At 51.8% G+C, this 26,083-nt stretch overlaps 2 protein-coding genes and 1 long non-coding RNA gene across 17 annotated transcripts; 1 reads left to right on the forward strand and 2 right to left on the reverse strand.

Annotated features, from left to right (window-relative positions):
* Positions 1–5,294, reverse strand: LOC132438110 (uncharacterized). Its single transcript, XR_009522153.1, has 3 exons — positions 4,858–5,294; positions 437–595; positions 1–220 (listed from the first exon to the last, which is right to left on the reverse strand). It is a non-coding gene; the product is annotated as an uncharacterized lncRNA (long non-coding RNA).
* Positions 5,295–5,378: 84 nt separating this feature from the next.
* Positions 5,379–8,803, forward strand: TUFM (Tu translation elongation factor, mitochondrial). Its single transcript, XM_060031991.1, has 10 exons — positions 5,379–5,507; positions 5,610–5,804; positions 6,277–6,443; positions 6,655–6,759; positions 6,851–7,015; positions 7,163–7,295; positions 7,379–7,483; positions 7,583–7,734; positions 7,824–7,943; positions 8,422–8,803. Exons 1-10 carry the CDS (start codon positions 5,465–5,467, stop codon positions 8,593–8,595), a joined length of 1,359 nt encoding a protein of 452 aa, XP_059887974.1. The 5' UTR covers positions 5,379–5,464; the 3' UTR covers positions 8,596–8,803.
* A 2,686-nt stretch (positions 8,804–11,489) lies between these two features.
* Positions 11,490–22,859, reverse strand: ATXN2L (ataxin 2 like). 15 transcript variants are annotated; one of them, XM_060031994.2, is made up of 24 exons: positions 22,237–22,748; positions 20,705–20,741; positions 20,431–20,487; positions 20,273–20,344; positions 19,723–19,873; positions 19,197–19,321; positions 18,255–18,346; positions 17,607–17,807; positions 16,821–16,996; positions 16,541–16,651; positions 15,791–15,985; positions 15,631–15,702; positions 15,311–15,381; positions 14,841–15,136; positions 14,693–14,762; positions 14,166–14,312; positions 13,969–14,041; positions 13,688–13,875; positions 13,207–13,336; positions 12,995–13,116; positions 12,617–12,829; positions 12,301–12,490; positions 11,938–12,097; positions 11,563–11,696 (listed from the first exon to the last, which is right to left on the reverse strand). In XM_060031994.2, exons 1-23 carry the CDS (start codon positions 22,530–22,532, stop codon positions 11,943–11,945), a joined length of 3,240 nt encoding a protein of 1,079 aa, XP_059887977.1. In that variant the 5' UTR covers positions 22,533–22,748; the 3' UTR covers positions 11,563–11,696; positions 11,938–11,942. The 15 variants fall into 15 exon arrangements, with proteins under 15 accessions (XP_059887984.1, XP_059887980.1, XP_059887992.1 ...); XM_060031993.2 differs by having other exon boundaries at positions 11,621–11,825; XM_060032004.2 differs by having other exon boundaries at positions 11,621–11,825; positions 11,938–11,974; positions 22,237–22,747.
* Positions 22,860–26,083: the final 3,224 nt, after the last annotated feature.

The raw sequence follows: 26,083 nt of genomic DNA on the forward strand, positions 1-26,083 counted from the left end.
GTTCTGCGTTTGGAAGGGCATCCAGGGCCAGTATGGGAGGGCTAGGACTGGATGCAGAGAGGAGACAGGGGCAGTGGTCCAGGAGAGGGCTGAGGCTGACCTGGCCAAGGCAGTGCAGTGCGGTTAGTTCCAAGGAGAACGTCCAGAAAGATTTCTGAGGAGACACTGCCAGGCTGGCTGGTGGGGAAGAGTGAAGGATGCCCTTGAGCTTCCAATAAGTCTGTTGAGTGACACCAACAACAAGGCTCTGGGTCCTAGTCCCCAATTTGCCACTAAATTGTGGGTCACCCCAGAACCTATTTCAATTATAGCAGACCCCATCTCCTTTTAGAAGTTAGAGCTACAAAAGGTCTTAGAGATCATCAGGTTTAACCTCTTCACTCATCCCCACTTTACAGATAATAAAGCAGAAGCCCCAGAAGTTCCAGTGACTCACCTTTATTTTTTAAATGAACGTGAATACAGAATTTGCCTTCCATCGAAGACATCGAGAAACTTAAGCCCAACACAGTGCTTAACTGAACGCTCAACTGAAATTATTCAACAAATTCTTCTTTCAACAAATACTTCTTCACCTAAGCATTAGGCACTGTTCCTAGAGTGAAAAATAAGTTCTTACTGTCAGGAGCTGATGAGACAGAAAAAAAAAAAAAATCAAAAAACCAAACCCCCAAAACAAGCAAACTACTGAGATAATTTTGGATATTTAGATGCTATGAAGAAAATCAAAGAGGACCATTGATAAGAGAGTGACAGAAGAGGTGACATCTGAGGTGGGAAGATGAGAAGGAACAAGCTGTGGGGAAATCTCCAGGGAAGAGCATTCCAGGGAGAGGGAAGAACATTTGCAAAGACCCTGAGGTAGAAGCAATGGTGGATGTTTGTGGAACAGAAGGATGGCCAGTGTGGCTGGGAGAGAGTGAGAGGAAAATAGTACTGAGATGGGGGTCAAAGAGGTGGGCAGAAGCCAGATCATGCATCTTGTGGGCCACAGGGAGGACTCTGGGGTTTTTTTTTTAATAGTAGGTTTATTGAGATATAATTCACCTGCCATACAGTTCAGCCATTTTAAAGCAGGAGTTTGGATTTTATTCTAAGTGTAATAAGGAGTCACTGAGGGAGGATTCATTTCTGAATCACATTTAAAGATTGATCTGGCTGCTGTGTGGAGGATGGATTTGACAGGTATTGAGAATAAGGACAGAAGCTGGGAAACCCACTGGAGAGGTCATGAGGTAACCTAGGGGAGAGGTGATCCCGGTTTGAACCACAGTATTGACAGTGGAGATAGAAGTGGCCACACTGAGCCTTATTTTGGAGACAGAACAAGTGGGACTGGGTAACGGATAGATGTCAGATAAGGGGAAAGGAGAAAGGTGGTGTCATTTATTCGGATGTGTAGGGAGACTGTGGGAGAATACAGAGAGTCCGGTTTTGGATATGTTAGGTTCATAGCATCACAGTGGTAGCACCCTTCGGTTTGGAAGGCTCATTAATATAGTTCAAGTGTAAACATGCACAGAGGCCTACTGTGGCCAGGCACAGAGTATACGGAGATAAAGGAAGCCCAGTCCTTGCCCTACTCAAGTCACTCAGTCTCAGACAAGTGAAACCAAGAAATATGTCTCAGGGTACCAAGTGCTGTAAGGCAGACTTATCTGTTAGGGTGTATTTGGCTGCAAGTAAGAGACAACTCTGACACAGTCTGGCTTAAACAATAAAGACATTTGTTATCTCACACCATGAGGAGTCCAGACTTCTAAGATCCTCTTCGCTTTGCCCTCTTCTGGATTTTGGCTTCATCATGGACTGGGAGCACGATGGGCACAGTAGTTCCAGGCTTCCCATCCAGACCCAACAACTTCCAGAATCTGAAGGATGTCCATCTCACCAGTGTCTCCTTCTTAAAAGTGAGGGATCCTCTCCTAGAAGCCCTCCCCAAGGTAGATATCCTCTTACCAATCACTAGCCCCAAAGGAATCACACACGTAACCCTAAACAAACCCCCTGGCAAGGAGAATAAGACCAGCAGAAGTGGGCTAGCCCTGTCAGGATTTATTCCTGGAACTGGGGAAAGGGCCACCTGAACAAAATCAGGGTCCTGACTGCAGGAAGATGGAAAAAATAGTTGTTAAGCGGGAGCTCAAAGTGTCTGTCATAGAGCAGAATGAATGCACTGCTGGGGAGACCAAGAAGGTCGTTTGATTTCAAGAGCATCTTTTTTAAAGAGTTCAAGATTCTGCACAAAAAACTTCTTTAACTGTAATCACATAAAGGAAATGTTTGCAAGAAAAATCTCTCCTTCTCCAAGCAAATTACAGCCTCCTAAAATCAGAATTGTTTTCCACTTTGTCCCCACTCCAACCTTGTACACTTGCTATTTTTTTTTTATAGGGGCCAAACTTCTTTCATTTAACACTGCTCACAGGCATTTTCACAGGTGGCTGGCTCTTGTCTCTGCAACCCTGAGCCCAACATTTCATCTAGTGGCCAAAATTTATGCTACTGTATCCACGCACTGGGTATTTGTATTCATTCTGCTCTTTCACTGTGGTATTGGTCATAAGCATGGCTGGACATCTGGAGAAATTCCCTGCTATCAGTCTTGTTCTTACAACAAAGTTAGAAAAATACATCCCTCAGCCTCCTCTGATACAAGAACACTGAAATATGATGATCTAAACTTCTCCAGACACATCCACGTGAGCCTTTGAATTTGCCTGGCTTTGGGGGGAGGAGAGAAGGTCACTTTCTTTCTTTTTTTTTTTGCGGTACGGGGGCCTCTCACTGTCGTGGCCTCTCCCGTTGCGGAGCACAGGCTCCGGACGTGCAGGCTCAGCGGCCATGGCTCACGGGCCCAGCCGCTCCGCGGCATGTGGGATCTTCCCAGACCGGGGCACGAACCCATGTCCCCTGCATGAGCAGGCAGACTCTCAACCACTGTGCCACCAGGGAAGCCCAGAGAGAAGGTCACTTTCTTGATGCAAAAGCGGCTTCAGTGCCATAAGCAGTCACTGTTACAGGTAAGTCTAAGTTCTGGCATTTAGTGTTTGGTGGCAGTGGCAGTAGCAGCGGTTTTCTTATCAGATCAGTTCTATGGCTTAGGAGCCATTTCTGCAGCCTGCCCCACAAGTCTATAAGCTGCCTACCACTTTTTTTTTGTTATTTATTGATTTGTTTATTTGGCTGCATCGGCCTTTAGTTGCAGCATGAGGGATCTTTTGTTGTGGCAAGTGGGCTCTTCACTGCGGCACACGGGCTTCTCTCTAGTTGTGGTGCGTGGGCTCAGTAGTTGTGGCACGCGGGTTTAGTTGCCCCGTAGCATGTGTGATATTAGTTCCCTCACAAGGGATCAAACCTGCGTCCCCTGCACTGGAAGGCAGATTCTTAACCACTGGACCACCAGGGAAGTCCCAAGCTGCCTACCACTTTTAAACAAATCCCTTTCTTCTCAAACCAGCCCCTGTAAATTCTGTTATCTGTAAATCAAGACTCCTGACTATTACAGAGGATGCTACACTCAATAGCTCTACAAGAAATTCTCTCCCTTTGGACTCTTTTCCGGGCACTGTGTTTTGCAAATTTCAATCATTCATGTTCACCTCTCCCCAAATTTGCCATATATTCATACCACCCATTTTACCTACCAAGTATTGTTTTTCAAATTGATTCATTTTTTCAACTCAATATTTACAATGCCAGTCTTTCTGTCAAACTAATACACATTAAAATAAATACAGCACCACTAAAATAGTAAGCATCAGTTCAAGTACCAACCCCCAAAATCTCACATCCTGGTGGCAGACAATAGTGTCTTAAGAAATTCCCAGGAGTGACTGAGGTACAGGCTGGGGACAAAGAGAACCCTTTTATACTGTACCAACCCTTCGTAAGCAGAGCTGATGGGTTTGGAGGGCCAGGAGGACAGAATTCTTAGCAAGTTTCTCATTGTAAAATGACAGTTAAATTATAGTACAGTACAGTGGCTAAGTGCACACTCTTTTGGAGGTTAGCTGTGTTGGGCTCCTTGGTCACCCTATGTTCAGTTTTCTCATTGTTAAAATGAGGTAAATAATGGCTCCTATTACACACGATAACACTGGGAGCATTGAATGTGAACCAATATGAAGCATTTCCACAACGTCTGTTCCATAAAAGTCTCTAATTCTGAGTTTCCCAAACTCCTCTGAGCTTAACAAGGGTGTTTGTGTGTGTTAAAAATATAGTTTCCTTGCCTATGCCCAGACACTACTGAATCATAATCTCCAAGGGAGGAATTAAGGAACCTATTTGAAACAGACACCGTCAATTGAGTCTTAGGCTCTGATGCGTTTCGGAAACATCAATCAAGGTTAAGCAGCTGCTATTATCATCCCAGGGTGATGAGATGATGGATGTGAAAGTTAAAGGTCATCCTTGCACTCATTCATTCAGTCAACAGACATTTATTGAGTACTCACTGAGTGCCCCGCCCCGTGGTAGGAGCCAGGGACGCAGCGGGAACAAGAAAGACTCAGGCTGCCCTTAAAGGCACTAGAAGTTTGTCTCTCACCTGGTCATCTATAAAATCGGGTGGGTGGAAAGACGATCGAGGGAATTACTCTCTGGGCTGCTGAGGGTCCACAAGGGTGGACGGCAAACTTTGTCGCCTCAGGCTGTGAGCCAGGAGCGAGGGTATTTGAGGGTCAAAGACTGTGGGACCTGGAGGCTTCTGGAGCCCTTTTCTGTCTCTTGCCCAGATCATTTCCTCTCAGAGCCAGATGTCAGCATCTCCTTATGAAGTAGATACTACTATTCCCATTTTACAGATAAGAAAACAAAGGCTTAGCGGAGAGATGGGTCATACTAGAGCCCCACCTCCGAAAGATTCCCAGGACGGTCTTCCTCAGCCAGGCCGCAGGGCCTGGTCCTACCTCCAGCTGCGACACACGGCCGCCAGATCTGTCGCCAAACCCGCGCAGTGGGTCGGACTCCACGGGGTTCGGGGCCAGGACGCTCCGGAGTCATCCACGCCGGGACAACCGCTTCTGCCTCAAGGAGGACGGGACCGTGCCTCCAGACCTGGCCTCGCCCTCCCACGCTAAGTGCCAGCACAGCTCGCCGCCCTGGGAACTACAACGCCCATGAGCCTCCGGGGCGCAGGTGCGCTGTGGGACGCTCCACATCGCCCCCCGGTGCCACCAGAGAGAACTGCGTGGGCCCTGAGCCCGCGAGGCCCGAGGGCGCCTTGGAAACCTTCTCTACCCTCACCCAGCCGAGAGCCATCAGCACCTTCCTGGACGTCTTACGTCCCGCGCCCGGAAGTTGACGGGGCCATAGAGATTGGGGGCTAGAAACTCCCAGACTTGCCCTCTCGGCCCTCACTTCCGCCGGAAGCGACTTCCATCCACAGTTGTCCTTTGCTTACCGCACGCGCCGCCGCCAGTGCCCGGTACACACTAGTCCGGGCATCAGTACGACCACAATGGCGGCCTCGACGGTGCTGCGCGCGACGCCCCTCTTCAGCGGTGAGGGGGCGGGGGGGGCGATTGCGGCCCGGGTTCACGTGGGTTCTTCGGGAGCGGCCGGGCTCAGACCAGCGCCCTGAGTCCAAGCCTCTGCCCCGGCAGGTCTCGGCGCCGGCCCGATCCCACTGCTGAAGGGCCTTTTGCGGCCGCTGAAGGGCCCGGCATTGCCCCTCTTGTGCCGCGGCCTGGCTGTGGAGGCCAAGAAGATCTATGTGCGCGACAAGCCCCATGTAAACGTGGGTACCATTGGCCATGTAGACCACGGCAAGACCACACTGACCGCGGCCATCACGAAAAGTAAGCAGGGTTGGGGTGGAGGCTTCCGGCAGCGCCCGCTCTGCTGGCGGGACCTGGAGCCAGGGAGGTGGGACCCGCGGAGAGGCTGCTAGAGGTGTTTAGTGTGACCCCAGGCGCCGGAACTCGGGCGGACAGTAGGTTGCAGCATGCAGGAAACAGATTTCCCGTAGACATGAAGAAGTTTGTGATGCATAAATTGGGGGACCCCGAATGGCCTACCTCCAGCCCTGGGGACTGCCGTGTAAGCAGAGGTGTTACCCTAGAGAAGTCACAGGGATGGCCCTTGAGGCCCTATAACCTTTCTTTCTGACCTGAAGTTACCTCTGCTCCAGGAGTTGAAGGAGGGCGTCTCGGAAGCCTGCTTCTCCCAGACTGTCCTTTGTATAGGTAGGAGGGGCCCAGGGGTGTGGCCTGAGCCCCTCCTCTACCTGTGGAACTTTAGCTGAAATATGTGTTCCCTCCCTTCCGTTAGTTTTAGCCGAGGGAGGTGGGGCCAAATTTAAGAAATACGAGGAGATTGACAACGCCCCGGAGGAGCGAGCCCGAGGTATCACAATCAATGCCGCCCATGTGGAGTACAGCACCGCTGCGCGCCACTACGCCCACACTGACTGTCCCGGTCATGCAGACTACGTTAAGGTGGGAGCTGCTGGGGACAGGGCCTGGAACTGCCCCCGCCTCGGGAAAAATGTTAGGCTTGTGGGGAGGAGGTTAAGATACTTGAGATGTATGGTTTTGAGATCATGGACCTGTGGGCTTGGCCAGTCACAGCAGGTGGTAAGGAGGTGGCTGGGGAGCTGAGGAGGTCACTGACTTACACTGAGTGTTTCCTCTCCTCTCCTCTCCCTAGAATATGATCACAGGCACAGCCCCCCTCGACGGCTGCATCCTGGTGGTGGCAGCCAACGATGGCCCCATGCCCCAGACCCGAGAACACTTATTACTGGCCAAACAGGTACCCAGAGCCTGGGTACGGGTGGAAGGAGGAAGGGGGGGCGGCGTTGGGCCACTCAGGACACCATCTCTATGTCTTTCCCCACCTACAGATTGGAGTAGAGCATGTGGTGGTGTATGTGAACAAGGCGGATGCTGTGCAGGACTCTGAGATGGTGGAGCTGGTGGAGCTGGAGATCAGGGAACTGCTCACTGAGTTGGGCTACAAAGGGGAGGAGACTCCGATCATCGTTGGCTCTGCCCTCTGTGCCCTTGAGGTGAGGGCGGGGTCGGGCAGGAGCTACTGCTGGCTGGGGATGGGGCTGGATGGGCGTCAGAGCTCTGCTCTGAGTCTGGAGACTGGCTCTTGGCAAGTAAGAGGAGCAGAATGGAAGTTTCAGCGTCCTGTCACCTCCCGCTCATAGCAACGTGACCCTGAGCTAGGCCTGAAGTCTGTGCAGAAGCTGCTGGATGCTGTGGACACTCACATCACAGTGCCCACCCGGGACCTGGAGAAGCCTTTCCTGCTGCCTATAGAGTCAGTGTACTCTATCCCCGGTGAGGACCCTGCTCATTTGCACTCCCTTCCCCTCACAGAAGCTTCACCCGGGGTCCCTGATATCCTGTCCTGTTTCTCCCAGGCCGGGGCACGGTGGTGACAGGCACACTAGAGCGTGGCATTTTGAAGAGGGGAGATGAGTGTGAGTTCCTGGGACATAGCAAGAATATTCGCAGTGTGGTGACAGGTACAGAAGGAAGCCTTGGGACACAGGGGCTCCAGGATTACCCCTCCCCTCGCAGACCCCTTGTGCCTTCCCTCTGCCCCACACCCTCCTCCCTCCTAGGAATCGAGATGTTCCACAAGAGCCTGGAGAGGGCAGAGGCAGGCGACAACCTTGGGGCCCTGGTCCGCGGCTTGAAGCGGGAGGACCTGAGGCGTGGCCTGGTCATGGCCAAGCCAGGTTCCATCCAGCCCCACCAGAAGGTGGAGGCACAGGTGAGGGCTCCCTGCGATGGTGGGCAGGCACTGTGGAGAGGCTCGGTGCTTCCAGCCACGCCCAGCTCCACCGTTGTTTTCTCTCACAGGTGTACATTCTCAGTAAGGAGGAGGGTGGCCGCCACAAGCCCTTTGTATCCCACTTCATGCCTGTCATGTTCTCCCTGACTTGGGACATGGCCTGTCGGGTTGTCCTGCCTCCAGGGAAGGTACGATGTATATGACGGCGTGGGGGACTTTTCCCTCCTAAAGAGAAGCTGGCTGATGATGCAGGTGGAACTGGTGACGGAAGGGCCTGGATCAGTGGATTTAGGGGGAATGAGTCCTCATCCAGTATTCCTTAGCTTTGGTAGCATTTACCCACAAAGATTTCCCAGAAAAGTTCCTGTGGTTGAGAGTTCCAGTGTATTTTACATAAGGGCTCAGAGAAGCCCTGTAACTAAGAAACTTGTATAACCCAAAATTCCCTAAACATTTTTTTCTCAAGAAAAATGTTAGCAACACTAATCACCAGTCCTTTCCTGCCTTTGCGTATGCTGTTTGCATGTGCCTAACGGCTGGGATGAAGGTATCCCCAGAAGGAATCGTCACCCTGCTTCATTTTCCCATACCTTTAACCTCGTTGGTAGCAAATAGGGAATGGAGGCACCCTGAAGAACATGAGTGGTCCTTGTCTCTGCCCTCCAGGAGCTTGCCATGCCCGGGGAGGACCTGAAGCTCACCCTAATCCTGCGGCAGCCAATGATCTTAGAAAAAGGCCACCGTTTCACCCTGCGAGATGGCAACCGGACCATCGGCACTGGCCTCGTCACTGACACGCCAGCCATGACCGAGGCGGACAAGAACATCAAGTGGAGCTGAGTCTGGACCTCTGCTGGGGCTGTCTTGTGTGGCTGCCCTGGCCAGTGTTCTTTCCTGCCTCTCGTGCCCCCTTCTCAGGGCAGAGGCTGCAGCCCAGCCGAGTTGCGGCTAGACTGACACTTCCCCTGGCCAGAGGGCCACGTGGCCGGCCAGGTGAGGTAGGTCAATAAACTGTTCTGTGAATAGAAAGCTAGTTTGTTTGCCTTGTGTCGTTTGTACACACTGGAGAGGATGAGGAATATAAAAATGGAGCTGGAGCTTCCCTGGTGGCGCAGTGGTTGAGAGTCCGCCTGCCGATGCAGAGGACGCGGGTTCGTGCCCCGGTCCGGGAAGATCCCACGTGCCGCGGAGCAGCTAGGCCCGCGTGCCATGGCCGCTGAGCCTGCGCGTCCGGAGCCTGTGCTCCGCAACGGGAGAGGCCGCAGCAGCGAGAGGCCTGCGAACCGCAAAAAAGAAAAAAAAAAAAAAAAAAATGGAGCTGGACACATAGCTTGGGAGATCCCTGAGCCATTTGAACTGAGATCACCTCTCTAGCCTCAAGAGTTCATCTATGGTACAGGGTGGAAAAGCTCCTGTCTTAAAGCTGTCACCACTGCCGTGACAACTTGAGAAAAGGCAGAGAAGCTGAATTAGGATTGGAAGCTATTCTGTGAGCTTTGTCTGATTGCCTAGCAAAACGCTACATATAATAGGGTATATTTTGGATATCCTACTGGGAGATACCGGGAAAGTGGTTGTAGCTTGGGCCCAGTTCAGGTGCCACACCCACCTGGTTTCCTCTGAGTAGTTAGGCTGTTAATGTCTAGCTGCCTTTATTTAAGCTTGATACTGGGAACTGCATCTTACCCAGCACATAAAATACACTTGGTAAATACATAATTTGCTTGATGGGTTACCACCACCATATCACTAATTCCAAACAGGAGTGAAAAACTATAGCATATCCTGCTGGGAACAATCAATCATAACTGAAGTTATGGTTACTGAAAGTGAATAAAATATTTCGTCCAAGTTAAAAAAAAATGATAGCATGAAAGTTTCATTTTCAACATTTACTTATATTTAACATTAATAAGGTCTGTTTATCAAATACACAGGGAGTAAAATGCTGAGATTTGGGGGAATTCCGCGGCAGTCCAGTGGTTAGGACTCTGCTTTCACTGCCCAGGGCCAGGGTTCAATCCCTGGTCGGGGAACTGAGATACCACAAGCTGCATGGCACGGCCCAAAAGAAAAAAGTGCTGCGACTTATAAAAACTTGAAATTACCGGTCAGATGCTGACCCCCAACAAAAAAGGTAACATTCAGCAGGGATTAATGGGCACCCTTTCAAACTTGGATCCTGACAAATGAGTATATTCAGGACCGACAACCTGTTCACAAGCAGCTCAGAAGGGAGGGTGGTCTTGGGCCCAACCTGAGAGCTGTTTTGAAAAAGCCTGATCGGTGATTCCAGAACGAGGCAAACTTGAGAGGACAAAGGAACTTCATGAAAAGTACTGTCCAACAGTAAAGCGAGGTTACTTGTTTTACCCTCTTCAGTGTCCAAGGTGAGGCTGAAGGGTTTCTCAGGATTCCTGACGGAGGGGGAGGCTTAGTTCCCTTCCAACTTCAAGACTTCTGCTCTTAGGAATAAATTATCATCAGAAGGGCTACTCAGGAATGCCTGCGATTACACCTCTCCCAGGACTACAGAAACCTGTCTCCATCTGCACTGCAAACATCAGGAGCCCAGTTGAAGGCTTTCCTGCTCCTGTTTCTTCCATCATGGGCTGCCTCCCAACCCCAACGGATGGCCCCTAAGACAGCTCCAGTCACTTGGAACCCCACACCAGCCCGTTTCTAACAGCCAGTTAGCTGCTACAGATAACCCCTTTCTCTCCTCGCCTCTTTAAACACCTCGCCTGTCTTCCCCAGTGCCATGCCTGCCAAATACCAGGTTTCAGATACTCACACTTGGGAATTCTCCCCCAATATCTAACTTCATTCTTCCTGCCCTGGTCTCAGCCAATTTTCTCTGCCTATAACTGAACACCAGTCCCATCCTCTAACCTCTAAGGGTGAATCTCCACTTTATAGACAAGAAACCAAGGCCAGGTCCTATAATAAGAATTCCGTCTCTGAAAGAACCCCCTCTTCTGCAGCCTGTTATTTCTCCATCCCATACTTGCCTCCCCTCTTCCTCATTTAGCTCCTGCTCCCCTCAGCCTGGCTCAGTTCAGCCCTCTCCCCACTTTCACCAGCAGCTTCATCTTACAGCTCTCACCCACACCCAAGACCTCTCAGCTGTGTACCAGTCAGGCCCTTATTTCCAGTGGCCCAAAACACTAAATGTACTTTTCAGTGTAAAGAGGTAGACATAACTCATGAAGTACTTATATCAGAAATGAAAACCTCAAACCATACCTATGAGGCCAACTTTGAGGGGAGAAAACAGCCACAGAGACTGGGTGACCTGTGCAGCACTTACAGAGCCAGAAAGGCATCTTTGGGCTGTACTGTTACACTGCCCCACCTTGGGAACCACGTAAAATGGAGCTGCGATCTCACTATTCTCCAAAGAGGAAACTATAAGCGGGTTAAGTTAGTTTAAAATTTTATTTTTTTTAATTTTTTTTAAATATTTTTATGTAATAAAAAGTAAAAGTCCTTGTCCAACCATCCTTTGTGGGGCATCTGTGTCTCTCACGCAGGTCATTCAAGTTAATGGGGAAGAAAGAACAGGGGGCCCAAGTCTGAGGTTATAAATAATAGAAAATAAAAGATCTTCGTCTCCAGCGGGGGGGGATAGATGAGAGGATGGAAGGGCAAGATGGGGTGGGGATGGGCAGGGGCAGAGCAGGAACCCCCCACCCCCGCTGGACCCCGGCCCTGCCCACTTTGAGGCCCCCCTTCCCATTCAAGGTGCTTGGCAGGAATTCCCCAGCTCCCCCCGCCCCCGGGGGGAAAGGGGGATTGGGGGGCTGGGACTGGTCCGAGCTGCTGGGGGAAGAGACATAGGTCACTCTTCCCTCCACTCATGGAGGTCTCAGGTCGCGGCCAGGACAATCTTCAGTTCCCCGGGGGGTGGAAGGGGAGCTGCTGGGAGGGATGAGATTGAACTGGTTGGAGGGGAAAGAGAAGAGAGCAGGAGCATTAGAACCCAAGCAGCTGTCCCTGCATCCAGTGCCGTCCAGTGCGGGGTGTGGGGCAGTGCTGGTAGGAGCGCCTCCTCAAGGTGTCTCATGGGGCTGTCAGAAGCACAGATCAATCGCCGTTTCCCAGTGAGCCAGAGCCCTTCCTCATGTGCCCAGCTCAGCCCCCCACACCCCAGCCTGGCCCTGTCTGCTGCGCTGACCTTACCTCGGCTAAGTCAGGAGACAGTCGGGGTCACTGAGAGCTGGGGAGGCAGTGGGGAGGGGGGCTGCTGGATCACAACTGAGCGAGGACGGAGGGAAGCAAAGGACAGAGCCAGGAGCAAGCCCCTGGCGGCGGCGACTGTGGCTTCTGCCCACCCTACATACTTCACAGACAGGTGCAGGTCGGCAGGCGCCCTGTGGGACAGCCCTGCCTCCAAGACCCCTCACTCCCCACCCAGAACCCGTGCATCCTGCCCCACCTGCAGCCCATCAGCTCTTCCATGCCAAATTCCCCCAGCTAACGAGAACTCACGAATCCTGTCATCGGCTCCTCCTGGAAATCCAGGCGCCTGGCCAGGCTGCTCACCTTGGGGGTGTCCGATGTAGGGATAGGGTGAGGGTGTGGAAGCTGAGAGTGCAGGCACCCCACTCTGGGGCACCGCGCCTTGGGGGGGGCCCCCATGGCTCTGGGGTGGGTGCAGCAGCATCACCTGGGGCGGGTGGGGAGCCCCAGGGTGAGGGGGCGGGGCTGCTGTGATTCCAGTTTGGACATGGGCCTGCAGAGAACAAAAAGCGGCACCTTTCAGACACGGGCTCTGAAACTCCCAGTGTCAGGAGCCTGAAGTGAAAGGTGCACTGAGGGTTCAGGTCCTTGTGGCAAAGCAGGTCACGTGGGCTCTTACCTGGGTAACATGGGCCATGTTGGTGAAGCCGTGGGGCAGCTGCTGGTGGGCATGGATAGCATACACAGCGGCTGGCTGGGGGAAGCTGCTCTGAGGGGACTGCGCAGAAGGTCCCGGCGGCAGAGAAGGCGGCGTGCCTGTCAGGGCCCCTGGGTGGTACAGGTTCTGCTGTGGCTGTCCACTGCCCAGGTGTGGGGCCTGCCCCGCCTGGTGCTGTCAAGGAGAAGTGGAGGGTGAGTGCCACTTCCTTCTCCGGTCCCCCGGCCTACCACTTGCTGACCCCTGGTCCTCCCTCCCCGCTGTGGAATGATCCCTACCCTATCCCTCTTGCAGCCACTCACTCCTGCCCCGCCCACTTGGATCCCCCATGGCAGGCACCTGGACGGGACTGGGGGCTGCATGCTGGGACTGCGGCTGGCTCCCAGTAGGCGTGGTGGCCGGCTGCGGCTGGTGGGCATGGAGCTGCGTGGCATGGTGTGGATAGGACTGGTGAACAGTGGCTACAGCAGGAAAGGGGGAGAGAATCAGGGCTGAGCACACTGGAGGGGGCCGAGGAGCACAGCCGGGAGGGGGGAGGGTACAGAACTCACCATAAAGGGCTTGGGGGGTGGGCTGCTCTGCAGAAGGGTACTGAGGGGTGGAGGACGACACAATGGCCTGGGGATGGCTCCCCGACGTCAGCATGCGTGGGTTGCTTTGAAGCATGGGGGCAAACACCGGCTAGAGGAGCAAGGAGAGGAGCGGTCGGCTCGGCGGAGGGCTCGGGAGGCGCAGCCTGCTGCCGAGCACCCTGGGAACAGCGCTACCCTGGTCTCATCACGACCACCCTGCTTCCCGTTCACAATAACCCTACTAAGTCTTTTTCCCTATAAAGTGTAGCACTACTAAGGCCCAGGGATCCACTGCCTTGCACAGGTCTTACCAGAGCCAGGACTGAAGCCCAAGTGGGACACCACCACCCAGAACTCTGCCTGCCTCCCTCACCAGCTCCCGGAGTCTGGGAGATGGAGAAGACGGGCTTCCTAAGAAGCGGGGGCTCTGCACCCCTCTCTCCTCCCGCGCCTCAGTCACCTGCGAGGGGTAGTGGGCCATGGGCTGCATCATGGCGGGCTGGCCTGGGAACTGCTGTGGATTGTAGGGGATGTAGGAAGAATAAGGTGTGGCAGCCACCAGAGGGGGGCCAGCGGCGGCGGCGGCCTGCATCATCGGAGGGGCTGAGGCTGGCTGGTGTTGGTCCGAGCGCTGGGGGGGCAGGGAGCCTGCCGGTGGGGGGAAAATAGTGCAGAGCTCAAGCTCCATCTGCCAGCAGGCACCAGGCAGTGCCACCGCCTGCCCCTCCTGACCCTGCTCACCTTTTGCTCCCCGGTACTTGCCCTGCTGTCCAGGCACTGAGTTGGACACAGGATATGGATACATCTGAGGTGCCTAGGGACAAGAACACAGGTGAGACTGAACGACTTGCTTATCAATGCTCAGAACAGGTGTGACTCGGTCCCTCAGGTAGCCCAGCCAAACCTCTTACCCTGGGCCACCCAGTCTCTTCTCTCACCTGAACAGCTGGTCCCATGTGGATCTGAGGTATGTAGGAAATGTACTGGGGGCTATATAGCCCACTCTGGCCTGCTGTCAGCACCGGGATGGAGGGAGTTGAATGAGTCCGGGGCCCAGGAGAAGTTGGAGTACTGGTGGATTTATTCTGTGAGAGACAAAGGAGGACACGTGTAAGATATCTTAATGACTTTCGTACCCCGCCCCCCAGTCAACAGCATCCACGGAGTGCTGTGCGCCCAACACATCCTATGCTTTTTCTTGGTTAAGCCTCACGTCAAACCCTATGAGATGAGCTTTCTCAAATTACAGGTGAGGAACCTGAGACAGAGAGGTTAAGTGGCCTGAGATCACAAAGCCTGCAGGCACAGAGGATCACGCGGAGTCAGTGGGCCCGTGTCCTAACTACCAGACTCTGTCACCTCTCGCTGCCTGACAGTCAGGTGCCCCCGCCCCGCACTGCTCTAGCACCTGCTCCCAAGTCTCCCTCACGGAACCCGAAGCCCACATGCCCCCAGCCCATCTCACCACAGACAGCAGCGGCTTAGTGGGATTGAACTCCTTGGCATTAGGGTTCAATGTTGACTTCTTCACTTGTCTATGAGAGAAAAATAAAGTAAATGCTCACGGTTTCCCCTCATCACCCGATACCCACCCAGCTCCCCACCCCACTCACTCAGCAACAGGGCCCTCATCCTTGTCATCTCCCTTGATGAGGCCCACTGGGGGGCTACTGGTTTGGCTTGGGCAAGGCGGTGGGGGCTGATCCGGCCCTTCGGCGCCTCCTGCTGGTGGCAGGGGTGGTTTGTCCTCCTTATCCGATATGGATTCTGTCTTGGAGGAAACAGGGGACCCCATGGGCTCTGAAGCCAAAAGACCATCAACCTCCTTCTCCTTCCCTTTGGCCTCCTCCTTTAGGATCCGGGGAGGAAAAGGATCCAGGCTGGTCTCAGGGGAGCTACTGGGCTGAAGCTGGAAGGAGAGAAACACATACACAACGTACAGAGTACTGTCCAGTCCAGACCCCAAGCCCCCCTTCCTTCCTTCATCTTTGCTTGCTCTCACCTCTTGGTGCCACCAGTGCCTATTCCATAACCCCCTTCATCTCCATCCTAACATCCTAGCTCATTCCCACACTTTTCTCACCTTAAACTGGGCCCCAAATTTTCTCAGTTCTTCCAGTTGAAAGCGTTTCTGCTCGTTCTGAAGGCCAGGGACTATGAGAAATACCAAAAAAGGAAAAAATATACATTTCTTTTCTCGAAGGTGGCTACACAGCACCCCAAAGGACAAAGAAACCACGGAAAACAAGAAGAAGAGCTCTTTAGAGCCCTTTAAGTTAGGATCAGAGGGCTGATACACGTTGTCTTCTCCTGAATCCCAACAACTTTCCTAACTGAAAGTCTGTCCTAATCCAAGGGATAATAGACTCTGGCAGAAAAAAAAAAAAAAAAAAAAATCCTCACCTTTCCCTGCTATCCGGGACAGCTCCTGGGACTCCAGCGTTCTCCCAGGTTCCTTGGCTGGGAGTTCTTTTACTGAACAAGAAAGGAGAGATGCATGAAGGCCCTTCTCTCCAGAACCACACTTCCCACTGTCCACGGCCCTCAAGCAGGTGGCTCTTACCATCTGTGGGTGCCAGTGAGATCTTTGGAGAAGCTGGGGAAATGGAGCCTACTCCAGGATCCCCAACTGATGATGTCACGGGGATGGAAGCTGAAGAGGTCGGTACTGCTGAGCCGATGGGAGGCTCAGGACAGGAAGCTGAGATTGGGGCAGGGGCAGCTGACTTGGGAGAGCGTGGGGGGTACATCCGGCCTACTGGAAGAAAAGGGAGAGCGACGTGATAGTTACTGCTGGTCAATGAGCAATGGGTACCGGGGACTCACCAGAAACACCAAGAAAAGTTTATCCACAAGGTCACAAACCTAAATACTTAGAAGGGCAAGGCAGATAGGGTAAGCAGGTAAAATGGCTTCATGGCTACCATGAAAGACTGGAATGCTGAAAGGGACAGGCATGACTCAGTTCCAGCCAACCAGAGCTATGCAGCAAGACAGGTTCAGTGTTGGCAGAACTTTCTGTATTTCAAAAGAAATTAGAAATTTTCTATGTTTTCTCCTGTCTTAAAATGTTGGCAACTAATTTAAACAAAAGACATCTGCTGGCCAGACACAACCCATGGATTGCCACGCTGGGATTTCTGCACGAGGGAAACTGAAAAATTATTTCCTAAAAAGCATAAATCCAAGCCTCCAAAACACCTTTCATCACATCTCGAAACTGTCTCCCATCCCAGCATTCTAACAACTGACATGCTTACATCCCTTCACAAATTTCTATCCATTTCTTCATGTAACACCACTGGAATCTTACCTGCAGGAGGAGGTGGAACAGAAGCTTCTCCAGAAGGCCTGCTGCTGGGGGAAGACAGAGTCTTGGCACCTCTCAGAGGCCGCTGTGCCTTAGGGGACATGCGGGAAGGGCCTAATTTTTTTTTTTTTTTTTTTAAAGATGGGAAAAAAGAGGCAGAGTTCTTGCTATTACATTACCATCAACACACCTTCCTTCTAACCCATCTAAATCCTTTTAATTGTCTTCCCCACCTCCTTACCTTCCTGTTCCCTGCCCCCAGCAAGTCTGCTTCATAACTCACCTCCATTGATACCGCGTGTCTCAGAACCTGGGCCAGGGCTGCTATTGTCAAGATGGTGAGGGCCACGAGGTGGCAAAGAGCTAAGGCCAGGCCGGCCACCCCGAGAACTACTGCATCGAACTCCTCCCCGGGGACCTTCCCGAACTCGTTGGGGTAGAGGGATATACTTTCCCTCCCTGGGGAGAGAGTTCAAATAACATTAAGTAGCCACAAAACACATTTTACAAAGATGAAGCCCTCCTCCTAAAGTCTACCTCCTGCCTCAACACACACACACAACTATGCCTGGTTTCGGCTGTTTGCACTCTTGCACTCGACTAACTGTCCTGGTTATGTGTTCTGTGACTCCAGGATTATGCCCTTATGTTGCATCAACCCCTGACCAGAACAAAGCAGCCAGTACTCCACAATCCTAACCCTCCTGGCCTACAAGAAAGGTAGTTTCACACTGTGGTTTAAGGTGCAGCTTTTATAAGACACTATACACTTTGGTTTCATTTTCATAAAGGGAAGAGCAGAAAAACATATGAATGAATATGCAGAGGAAAAAAGAACATGTATCAAAAAGCTGAGAAAAACCTGTCCTTAATCCATAAGCTTTAGCCTTGTTACCTTGGGCAAATTACCTAATGATTCTAGACTTCAGTCTCCTAAACCTAAGAACTAGGAATAACTATGTATAAACCTATATGGCTGTGAGGCTTCAACAAGAGTATACCGAGCTCTTGGCCCAAGCCCTGGCCCAAACGGTGAGCCCCACATGGACCAGCCACCCCTAGTAATCACCTAGATGCCAAGCTGGGGCTCTCTCGCCCTGAACCCTGTCGCTGAACTGCACTGTGCTTCTCCTCCTCGGTGCGCCCGTCATCATTCTCCATGGCGATCCGCAGGCGGTACTGGGGGCTCGATTCAATCTCTCGAGCCAACTGGGCTGCACGCAGCTCCCGCTGACGAAATTCTTCCGAGTTGTCCTTCTCTAAGGGCACCCTGAGAGGACCACGACCATCCCAGTGCCACAGGACAAGAGGGGAAAAAGGGAAGACATTTCTATCAGTCCCATCACCAGCTCAGATATGTAGGTGCTTAAACCCTTCAACAACTCAGCATGTATTGAACTGGCATTTAGGAGGGTCCCAGGCAGAGCAGCAAGGCCTATCTCTGAATCTGAGGGACACTTAGACACATATATAAATCTGTTAAGGTTTTAGAGGAAAAGTATCGACAAGAAAGCAGTTAATTCTACTCATGGAATCAAGGTTAAAAGAGAAACCCTCTGAGGGAGCAGTTCACAGGCAGATCAGGAGTGGAGAGTGGGCAACCCAGCACCCAGAAAAGCATGTACAAAAGCTATGTTCCACCTAGAGACCCACCCGCCTCTCTTGATGACCCCACACCTCAAGCTGTACCACATGAGAAGTACCAAAAGACACTCACGTGTAAGAAGAGAGACTGCTGTCATAGGTGGTCTTTATGCCGTAATTCTCCTCATTGAACTTGAACATTTCATTGGGGTCCCATCCATTGGACTAAAGGAAAAGGGAGAATGTTTTAAAACCCAGGAAGGAAAGCAACAATAACCTGTCTTTGTCATCCATCAGGTTGAAAGATTAAAAATCTGACCAAATCAAGAGTGAAAAAAGGAACACAGCTGGTGGGAATGTCAACTGGTACTACGGACTGTAGTACAAACCGGCAATATCTAGCAAAAGAGAAGTCTTTAAGACCTAACATCCGTTTCCAGGTTTATATCCCAGGGAAATTCTGGCATACGTACATGGGGATACATGTTCTAACAATTCACTAAGGCGCTATTTTCAATACCAAAATAATGCCCAAAGAAACACCAATCAGTAAGGAAAGGGATAAATACAATTTGTTGTATATACATACATGTACATGTATATAAATAGGACACTACGCAACAGTTAAGAGCAATGACTAGATCCACAGACCAACATGAAAAATTCAAAATCTATAAGAAAAGTGAATTTTAGACAAATTAATGCAGTGAAATAACAATGCGCTCACTAATGAGCAACTTTAAATGTTCACAGTAGTTGTTCTGATAAAGGAAAATGGGCCTACACAGTACTCAATCTCATCTATATATTTTTGTTTTTCCAGGCTGGAAAGAAACTGACTTGAAGCAAAGGTTAACAGCTGTCAATCACAGAAGATGGAAGAACAGGTATTTCTGTTTTGTTATTTTCTGTATTTTCCATTGGACTCTAACTGCCATCAACAAGCAATAGTAAAAGTGGTCCCCCCCCCGCCCACCCCAGCAACGCTCGGTTCCAAGAATTATGCAGTGTCAACAACCCACATTCTGGGAGCAGAGCTCCCCAGCTCTCAGGTTCTCAGGGAAGGAGACTGTACCATGTCAGACTCCAGGTCGTAGTCATCGCTGTTGCTGTCGCCCCCCTCCCAGCGCTGAAGCACCTTCTCCTTGTGCTCCCCATTCACCTTCGAGTTCATGGCAATGGCTGAATCAGTGAACTTGTCTGTGAGGGCAGATTGAAGATCAGGAGTCAGGTGATATTTCACAGCCTTCTTTCCAACACCCCTCCCATCACAGGAGTAAAGAAAAGTTTCTGTGTGCCAGAGTCTGGGGGGTGGGGGCAAGGGGGGGTACGGCATAAAAAGCCTCATTCTAAGAGTTCAGAAGGAGCAAGGAGTTGGAAACAAAGCAAGGAGACTATGAAGAACCACAACACAGGCTGGAACTCCTTCCCCTGCATCTCAGACACTAAGACATATTCTCAAGAAGAAAAATCTAGCCATCTTCCTCAGAGATAAAGGAAGATGGTAAAGAAGGGGAGGGAGGAGGAGAAACAAGTCATCACGTTCTCTGCCCTCTACTCAAGAAGTGGGTCTGACATAACACCCTGGCCCAAAAATATACCTTTAGTAGCATAATTGAAGTCAACATTTCGGAAGTGGACAAGCATGACATCACTTGGCTTAAACACCATGGTGTCCACAATGTCTTCCCGACGAGGACCACCTGCTGGCTCCGATGCTTTCCGGTGCACAGCGTCTACTGCCAGTTCAAACTACAAAAGTCCCATTTCCCAACACCCAAGGGTCAGGATCAAGAAATGTGAAGACAAAACTATGACTACTTTTGTTTTACCCTTTCTAAACTTTCCCCAACACCACATTCCCACGTGCACTGTCTTCTCAACACCAGCCACAGGACTTAGCCAAAGTCCCAAACTTAAAAATTCACATCTTTAAAGTTGAGCATTTTAACATCATAGTACTGAGCCCTCAAATCTCAAACCCATATCTTTTAAGTGCATGCAGCACTATTCCGGCACAGGCCTACAAAAATGAGTACAGCCACAATGCTGACCAACACCACTCAATTTATATCTGCAACTGAGCCTATTTCATTCTCTCCCTCTTCCTCCCATGTAACTCCAAAGCTAAGCTAATTTGAATACACTGACCTTTGAGCTCAGGGTCTTGAAGATACCTTCATAGGTGGTACCATTCTTTACCTTTACATCACAAGTGGAGCCCTGAAAGGGGGGCGGGGGGTAAGAAGAGTGCCTTTAGCAAACTGATGCATTACATTCCTCAACCTAGGGGTTAGGTACCCACTTACCACAACAGCTGTAAGGAAATGCAGCATCCTGGAATTGTTGTAGACACCCTCAAACACCTGTCAGTAACACAGGAGAGGGACAAATAAAGGAACAGCCAGTCACCATCTCACCTTCCTTCAAAATGTCCACATTCCATGCACACCCACCTTGTATGTGCTGTGCCCCTTGCGCTTCTGAACCCATCTGACTATTTCTGCACCTAATCTGCCCTATACCCCCACATATACATCTTTTAGGTCTCTGTACCTTAGGCAGGGGGGAAAAGGCACTCACCGGTGACTGTGGGGGTCCCTTTCCTGTGCTTTGTCCCCTGTAAGAGAAAGAAATGAGAAACTAGTTATTTAAATATGTTCAATCCCTCTTATACAACTGATTTCAAAGAACTTGGTATGCTAGAGCCAGATGCCATGTGAAGATGATCATTTAGGGTACAAACCAATTAATCAATAAGATTTTCAAATTCTCACTTTATAGAGAGAGAAACACAGGCATTAAAAGCCATTTTCTCCAAATGCCAGTCAATCATCAACAGTTGTCAATTGCTTTAAGAAGCCAATTCAACACAACCGTCTCACTTTCTGCAAGAGGGCCAGGGCTGCATGCTTCCAAAAGACAAATGCTACAATATTCGACAACAAATAACCCACCCCCGATGTAAAGGTGGAAACTCACAGAGTGCAGATTTGGAACTACCTAGCTCAGGCATATTACTTCCGAAACAGAAAAGACCATCATTTTTACGTCCTAAACCCTGGAGGATGGGGGTACTCCCTCTATAATCCACCCTTCTCGACTTCTTTACTCATTCAGCCTGTTACCCACTCTGGGAGGGGTCACCTATCGCCCGGTAACCCTGCTCCTCGCTGGGTGATGTAACCAGCGGTTGAAGAGGGCGATCAGGGGGGCCGTTGGCGGGGCTGGGGGACAGCGCAGCCGCAAAACCTATCCACCGGGAAGCCTCGCCCGGTCTGCGCCTGCGCACTAAAGCCCACGGGCCTCTTCCAACCCCCCCTCACGCGATCAGAACCCATTGCGCCTGCGTGTACCTCCACTCTCAATTCCATACACCCACACAAGAAGAAACCGAGTGGGGTGTCCACCACTCATCCAACAACACCAGGCGATCCCGTCCACGCACACTCCCAGCAGCTGCCCTATATGTTACCCGGGGCTGGAGAATGGCCGGGTCATAAGACACAGCATCCGCGCACACGTAGGGGAAGAGCGCGCGCGCGCTGGAGGTTCCCGACCCGCAGTCCTCCCAGCTTCGTCCCTCCTTCCGTCCCCCCGCCCACCCTGCTCCCCTCCTACTGGCCAGACTGGGAAGGGGGAGGTAGCAACTCGCTCCCAAGTCCCTCCCTCCCCATTGGCCAAACTGTGGGCCGCGCGCCCCCCTCCATTGGCTACGGCCAGGGACCCCTTCCCGCAGCTGACTCCCCATTGGCTGAAGCCGGGGACCGCCAGACCCTTCGTGGTAATGGAGCCGGGGACCCCGATCACCTCTTCACCCCCCCCCCCAAACTCCTCGTTCCGACGCCGCTGGCGGGATGCGCCCTGCCTGCCCTTAAAGCCCAGGTCCCGAGCCCTGACTAGGCTCGCAGAGGTGAACACGGCCCCTAAATGCCCCGGTGGCCATCCGGGGGCCCTTTTCCTCCGACCTGTTTGGACCTGAGGAGCCCAACCCCAGCTTCCCGGGGTTTCCCCACTCCCCCTGGCGCCCCTCAAAGGTGGCCAGGCTGCAAGTCCGCCTCGCGCGGTGTCTCAGCCACCTCGGCTCCAGCGCCCGGAAACCCACCCATCCTCACCTGGCGCTGCCGATGGCCGCTGCCCCTGGCCTCTCCTGATGTTGCTGCTGCGGCGGCGGCGGCGCCAAGATGCTCTCAGCTCCCCGGCGGAGCCCGCTCCCGGCAGCGGCTGCAGGCCCCAAGCAGGGGGAAGCAGCGGCGGGAGGCCCTGGGGGAGCCGAGGTGGAGGCCAGGGGCCCCGGGAGGCCGCCGTTGGGAGGGCTGGTGCCCCCGGGAGGCCGGCGGGCCACGGCCTGTTGCGTGGGGGGCGGCTGCTGGGGCTGGGAGGTCTGTTGTGGCGGCTGAGGCTTCAGCATGATGGCAGCGTCCGGAAGGGGAATTAGGGGGAAGGGAGGGAGAGAGGAAGCCGGGGCTGGGCCCCCGCCGGAGAGCGCGGGAAACGACGGGGACTGGGAAGCTGGGGACCCGCCGTTGGCGGGCGGGGGCGAGCCCCGCGGTGTCGGGGGTGGAGAGAGAAGATCGCGGTGCGAGGAAGCGCCGCGAGGCGGAAGGGGAGGGGGTCTCGCGGGCCGGAGGAAAGCAAGAGGGCGCGAGCCGGCTTGGCGCGCGTGCGCGTCGCCGGGGAAAGGGGAGGGGGAAGAGCGCCCGGGCGGGAGCTCCCGAAGGAGGGGGAGAGGAGGGAGCGGCGGCGCGAGCTGTCCGCGCGCACCGGGGCGTTTAGCTCCGGGCGGGAGAGGCGAGAATAAAAAAAGGTGAATCTCGCGCCCCTCGCCTTTGGAGTTGGGAAAGAGCAGCGCGGGCGCTCACGCGCGCCAAGGACTTATGGTCTCTAGGTCTCAAGGAGCCCGAAAGGCTGCCAACCGCTGTCGCTTCACAATGAGCGTCTGAAGCGCTGGGGGTGGAGCCGAAGAAGCAGAGAGGAAGGAAGAGCCGGCCGCCCCGCCTAGGCCGCCGGCGTAGCGTCGGGATACCTCCGCAGTCGTGTGAGAAGTCACGACGAAGGGTACAGTTCTTCCGCCATTTGGGGGCCCATGGGCGGAGTCTTGAGTGCAAAAAGAAATCCCGCGACTAGACCAGGGACTTATCCTAGGCTTGTGGTACGTTGCATGGGGCCCTTATCTGCTTTACATAAAAGACTGATAGGCATTAAAGTTATCAGTTTGAGTATGCTGATCGTTGGGGATAAATCTATGCCTAATTCTAAATTATTTTAATGATTTTCAACCAAATGGTTTCTCCATGCCCTAGGATGAACCCTTAAACTATAGTAACAGAGACTGAAGGCCATAGTTCCTAGGGTCTAGTTCAAAATCCTCCACCCAACTCCGCAATGAAGGCAGCCTTCATTCATTCAAATTAGTTGGGCATTAGGACATTAGGCTAGGTGCCTCGGATGTAACTAATTAAACCACTTCTTGCTCTCAGGGAGTTCAAACTAATGGTAGATTCAGAGAATTAGATGAGATCTATTAGGTGAAGCACAGGGCACTATGATAGTACAGCTAATTCAGCTTTGGGTGATGGATTTCTAGGCAGGGGAAATAGGATATGACAAGGTAAGAAAACTTCATTATGTCGAGTATAAGATAAGAGGGAGGAATTTTAAAAAAAAAACAAAAACACAAAACTGGAAAGGTAAGTAACCAAGGACCAGAGTTTAAAAGAGATGTGGAGGGACTTCCCTGGTGGTCTAGTGGCTAAGACTCCACTCTCCCAATGCAGGGGGCCCGGGTTCGATCCCTAGTCAGGGAACTGGATGCCACACTCCACAACTAAAGATCCAGTATGCCACAACGAAGATCCTGCACGTGGCAATGAAGATCTGTGGTCCACAACAAATGCGTGCTGCAGCCAAATAAATAAATATTTTTTAAAATAAATAAAAGGCACTTCCCTGGTGGCACAGTGGTTAAGAATCTGCCTGCCAATGCAGGGGACACGGGTTTGAGCCCTGGTCTGGGAAGATCCCACATGCCGCAGAGCAACTAAGCCTGTGTGCCACAACTACTGAGCCTGCGTGCCACAACAACTGAAGCCCACATGCCTAGAGCTCGAGCTCCACAACAAGAGAAGCCACCACAACGAGAAACCCGTGCACCGCAACGAAGAGTAGGCCCTGCTTGCCGAAACTAGAGCAACTAGAGAAAGCCCGCGCACAGCAATGAAGACCCAACCCCCCCAAAATTAATTAATTAATTAATTATTTTTAAAAAAGAGACGTGGACATCATCCTCAAAGCAGTGGGGAGCCTTTTACAGAAAATGAAGAGAACATATTTGCATTGTTAAAGGATTACTGTTTCTTTGCAAAGTGGGGAGTGGAGTGGAGTGATGGGTCTGTGGTCTTAATCCTGGCAAAACTTTCAACATGTCATCCTCTCTTCACTCAGGCATTAGCATTGGAACTCCTCCAGCTCCCAACTCTCCCCTGAACATGCACACACTTAGCTAAAAGTCTACCTTACTCTTTGGGAACTATTCCTTCGCCCCACCTCTCTCCTAGCTTTTTAGAGTGTTGGGTTCCCTCCCTCTGTGTTTGGCCAGCAATTTTCTCCACTGTATTCTGTGAGCTCCCTTTCGTTCTGTTTTCCTGCTGGTATCAGCGCCCTCATGGCTGGGATCTTATTCTTGCTGCTCCTTCTGTGACACCTGGCACAATGCAGGCAGTCAATTAAACACCTATGAAGTGGATGGATCCAAGAGGTATTTTGAGGACCATGTCTCCTGGTTGTCTGAATAACTCTCTAGTTCTTTCCTGGCATTATGCCATCTCCCCGGCCTCGTTATGGGCACTCCTGTCTCCCCACCCACATTCTGCTCCCACACTCTGTTTTGTCTCAGCCTGTTAAACTCCCATTTCCGCAACATGCCTTGCCCTTATTCAGCTCTGCCTGTACATGTGCTGTTTCTTCACCTACTTCTCATTCTTCAAGCTCAGGTGTCAGTCCTTTCGAACATCTTGTTATTGACTCCCTCCTCCAGGTTCCCAGAACACTGTGATTTTCTTTTTTTTTTTTTTTTTTGGCTCCCCTTTCCATTGGAGCCTAAGGTCATTAAGGTCAGGGACTGTATTTTACTCATTTCTCTATACTTCCTGTCTAGCTCAGTGGCTCGCACACAGTCATTCAATAAATTGATAAATGAATGAAATGTCTTATTACCTGCAGTTTAGAGATTATATCACTGTGATTTGCTCTGGAGTGATCTCCAGGGTATACTGTTAAGTGAAGAAAGCAAAGAGTATAAACTATGCTTCCTGTGTGCAAGGAAGAAGGGGAAATAAGAAAACAAATATATCTGCAAATTCTTCCAAAGAAAAACACAAGAAGGGTAAACCAAAAACTAATAAAATTGGGCACCCATGAGGGGTGGGAGAAGATGAGGGTTCCTTGGTTGTTGGGTTACATCCCTCTTTTTGAGGGAAACAACAGTGCCCTGAATGGGGAAAGGGAGACACTTCTTTGAGCCTTCTCATATAGTTTTGACTTTTCAAATAATGGTCAACATATTTAAAAAATTAAATCAACAGAAACAGAGTACGTAAAATCTGAATACAGACATAAATAAATGAACCCAACACTATTTTAGATAAGTAAAAATAACACCCTTGGGCTTCCCTGGTGGCGCAGTGGTTAAGAATCCGCCTGCCAATGCAGGGGACATGGGTTCGCGCCCTGGTCCAGGAAGATCCCACATGTCGCAGAGCACCTCAACCTGTGCACCACAACTACTGAGCCTGCACTATAGAGCCCGTGAGCCACAACTACTGAAACCTGCATGCCACAACTACTGAAGCCCGCGCACCTAGAGCCTGTGCTCCACAACAAGAGAAGCCACGACAATGAGAAGCCTGCGCACCGCCAACGAAGAGTAGCCCCTGCTCGCCGCAACTAGAGAAAGCCCACCTG

Source organism: Delphinus delphis, chromosome 15, assembly GCF_949987515.2.
Source record: "Delphinus delphis chromosome 15, mDelDel1.2, whole genome shotgun sequence".
Classification (NCBI taxonomy): Eukaryota; Metazoa; Chordata; class Mammalia; order Artiodactyla; family Delphinidae; genus Delphinus; species Delphinus delphis.

Excerpts from the sequence above, each read along its gene's own strand:
- TUFM (XM_060031991.1), top strand. The coding sequence starts at position 5,465 with ATGGCGGCCTCGACGGTGCTGCGCGCGACGCCCCTCTTCAGCG. Across the intron at positions 5,805-6,276 it reads GACCGCGGCCATCACGAAAA|TTTTAGCCGAGGGAGGTGGG; the intron begins GTAAGCAGGGTT and ends CCCTTCCGTTAG. Across the intron at positions 7,016-7,162 it reads CTGCCCTCTGTGCCCTTGAG|CAACGTGACCCTGAGCTAGG; the intron begins GTGAGGGCGGGG and ends TCCCGCTCATAG.
- ATXN2L (XM_060031994.2), bottom strand. The coding sequence starts at position 22,532 with ATGCTGAAGCCTCAGCCGCCACAACAGACCTCCCAGCCCCAGCAGCCG. Across the intron at positions 15,382-15,630 it reads GTCCCGGATAGCAGGGAAAG|TCCCTGGCCTTCAGAACGAG; the intron begins GTGAGGATTTTT and ends TATTTCTCATAG. Across the intron at positions 13,337-13,687 it reads TGGCCCACTACCCCTCGCAG|CCGGTGTTTGCCCCCATGCT; the intron begins GTGACTGAGGCG and ends TTGCTCCTCTAG.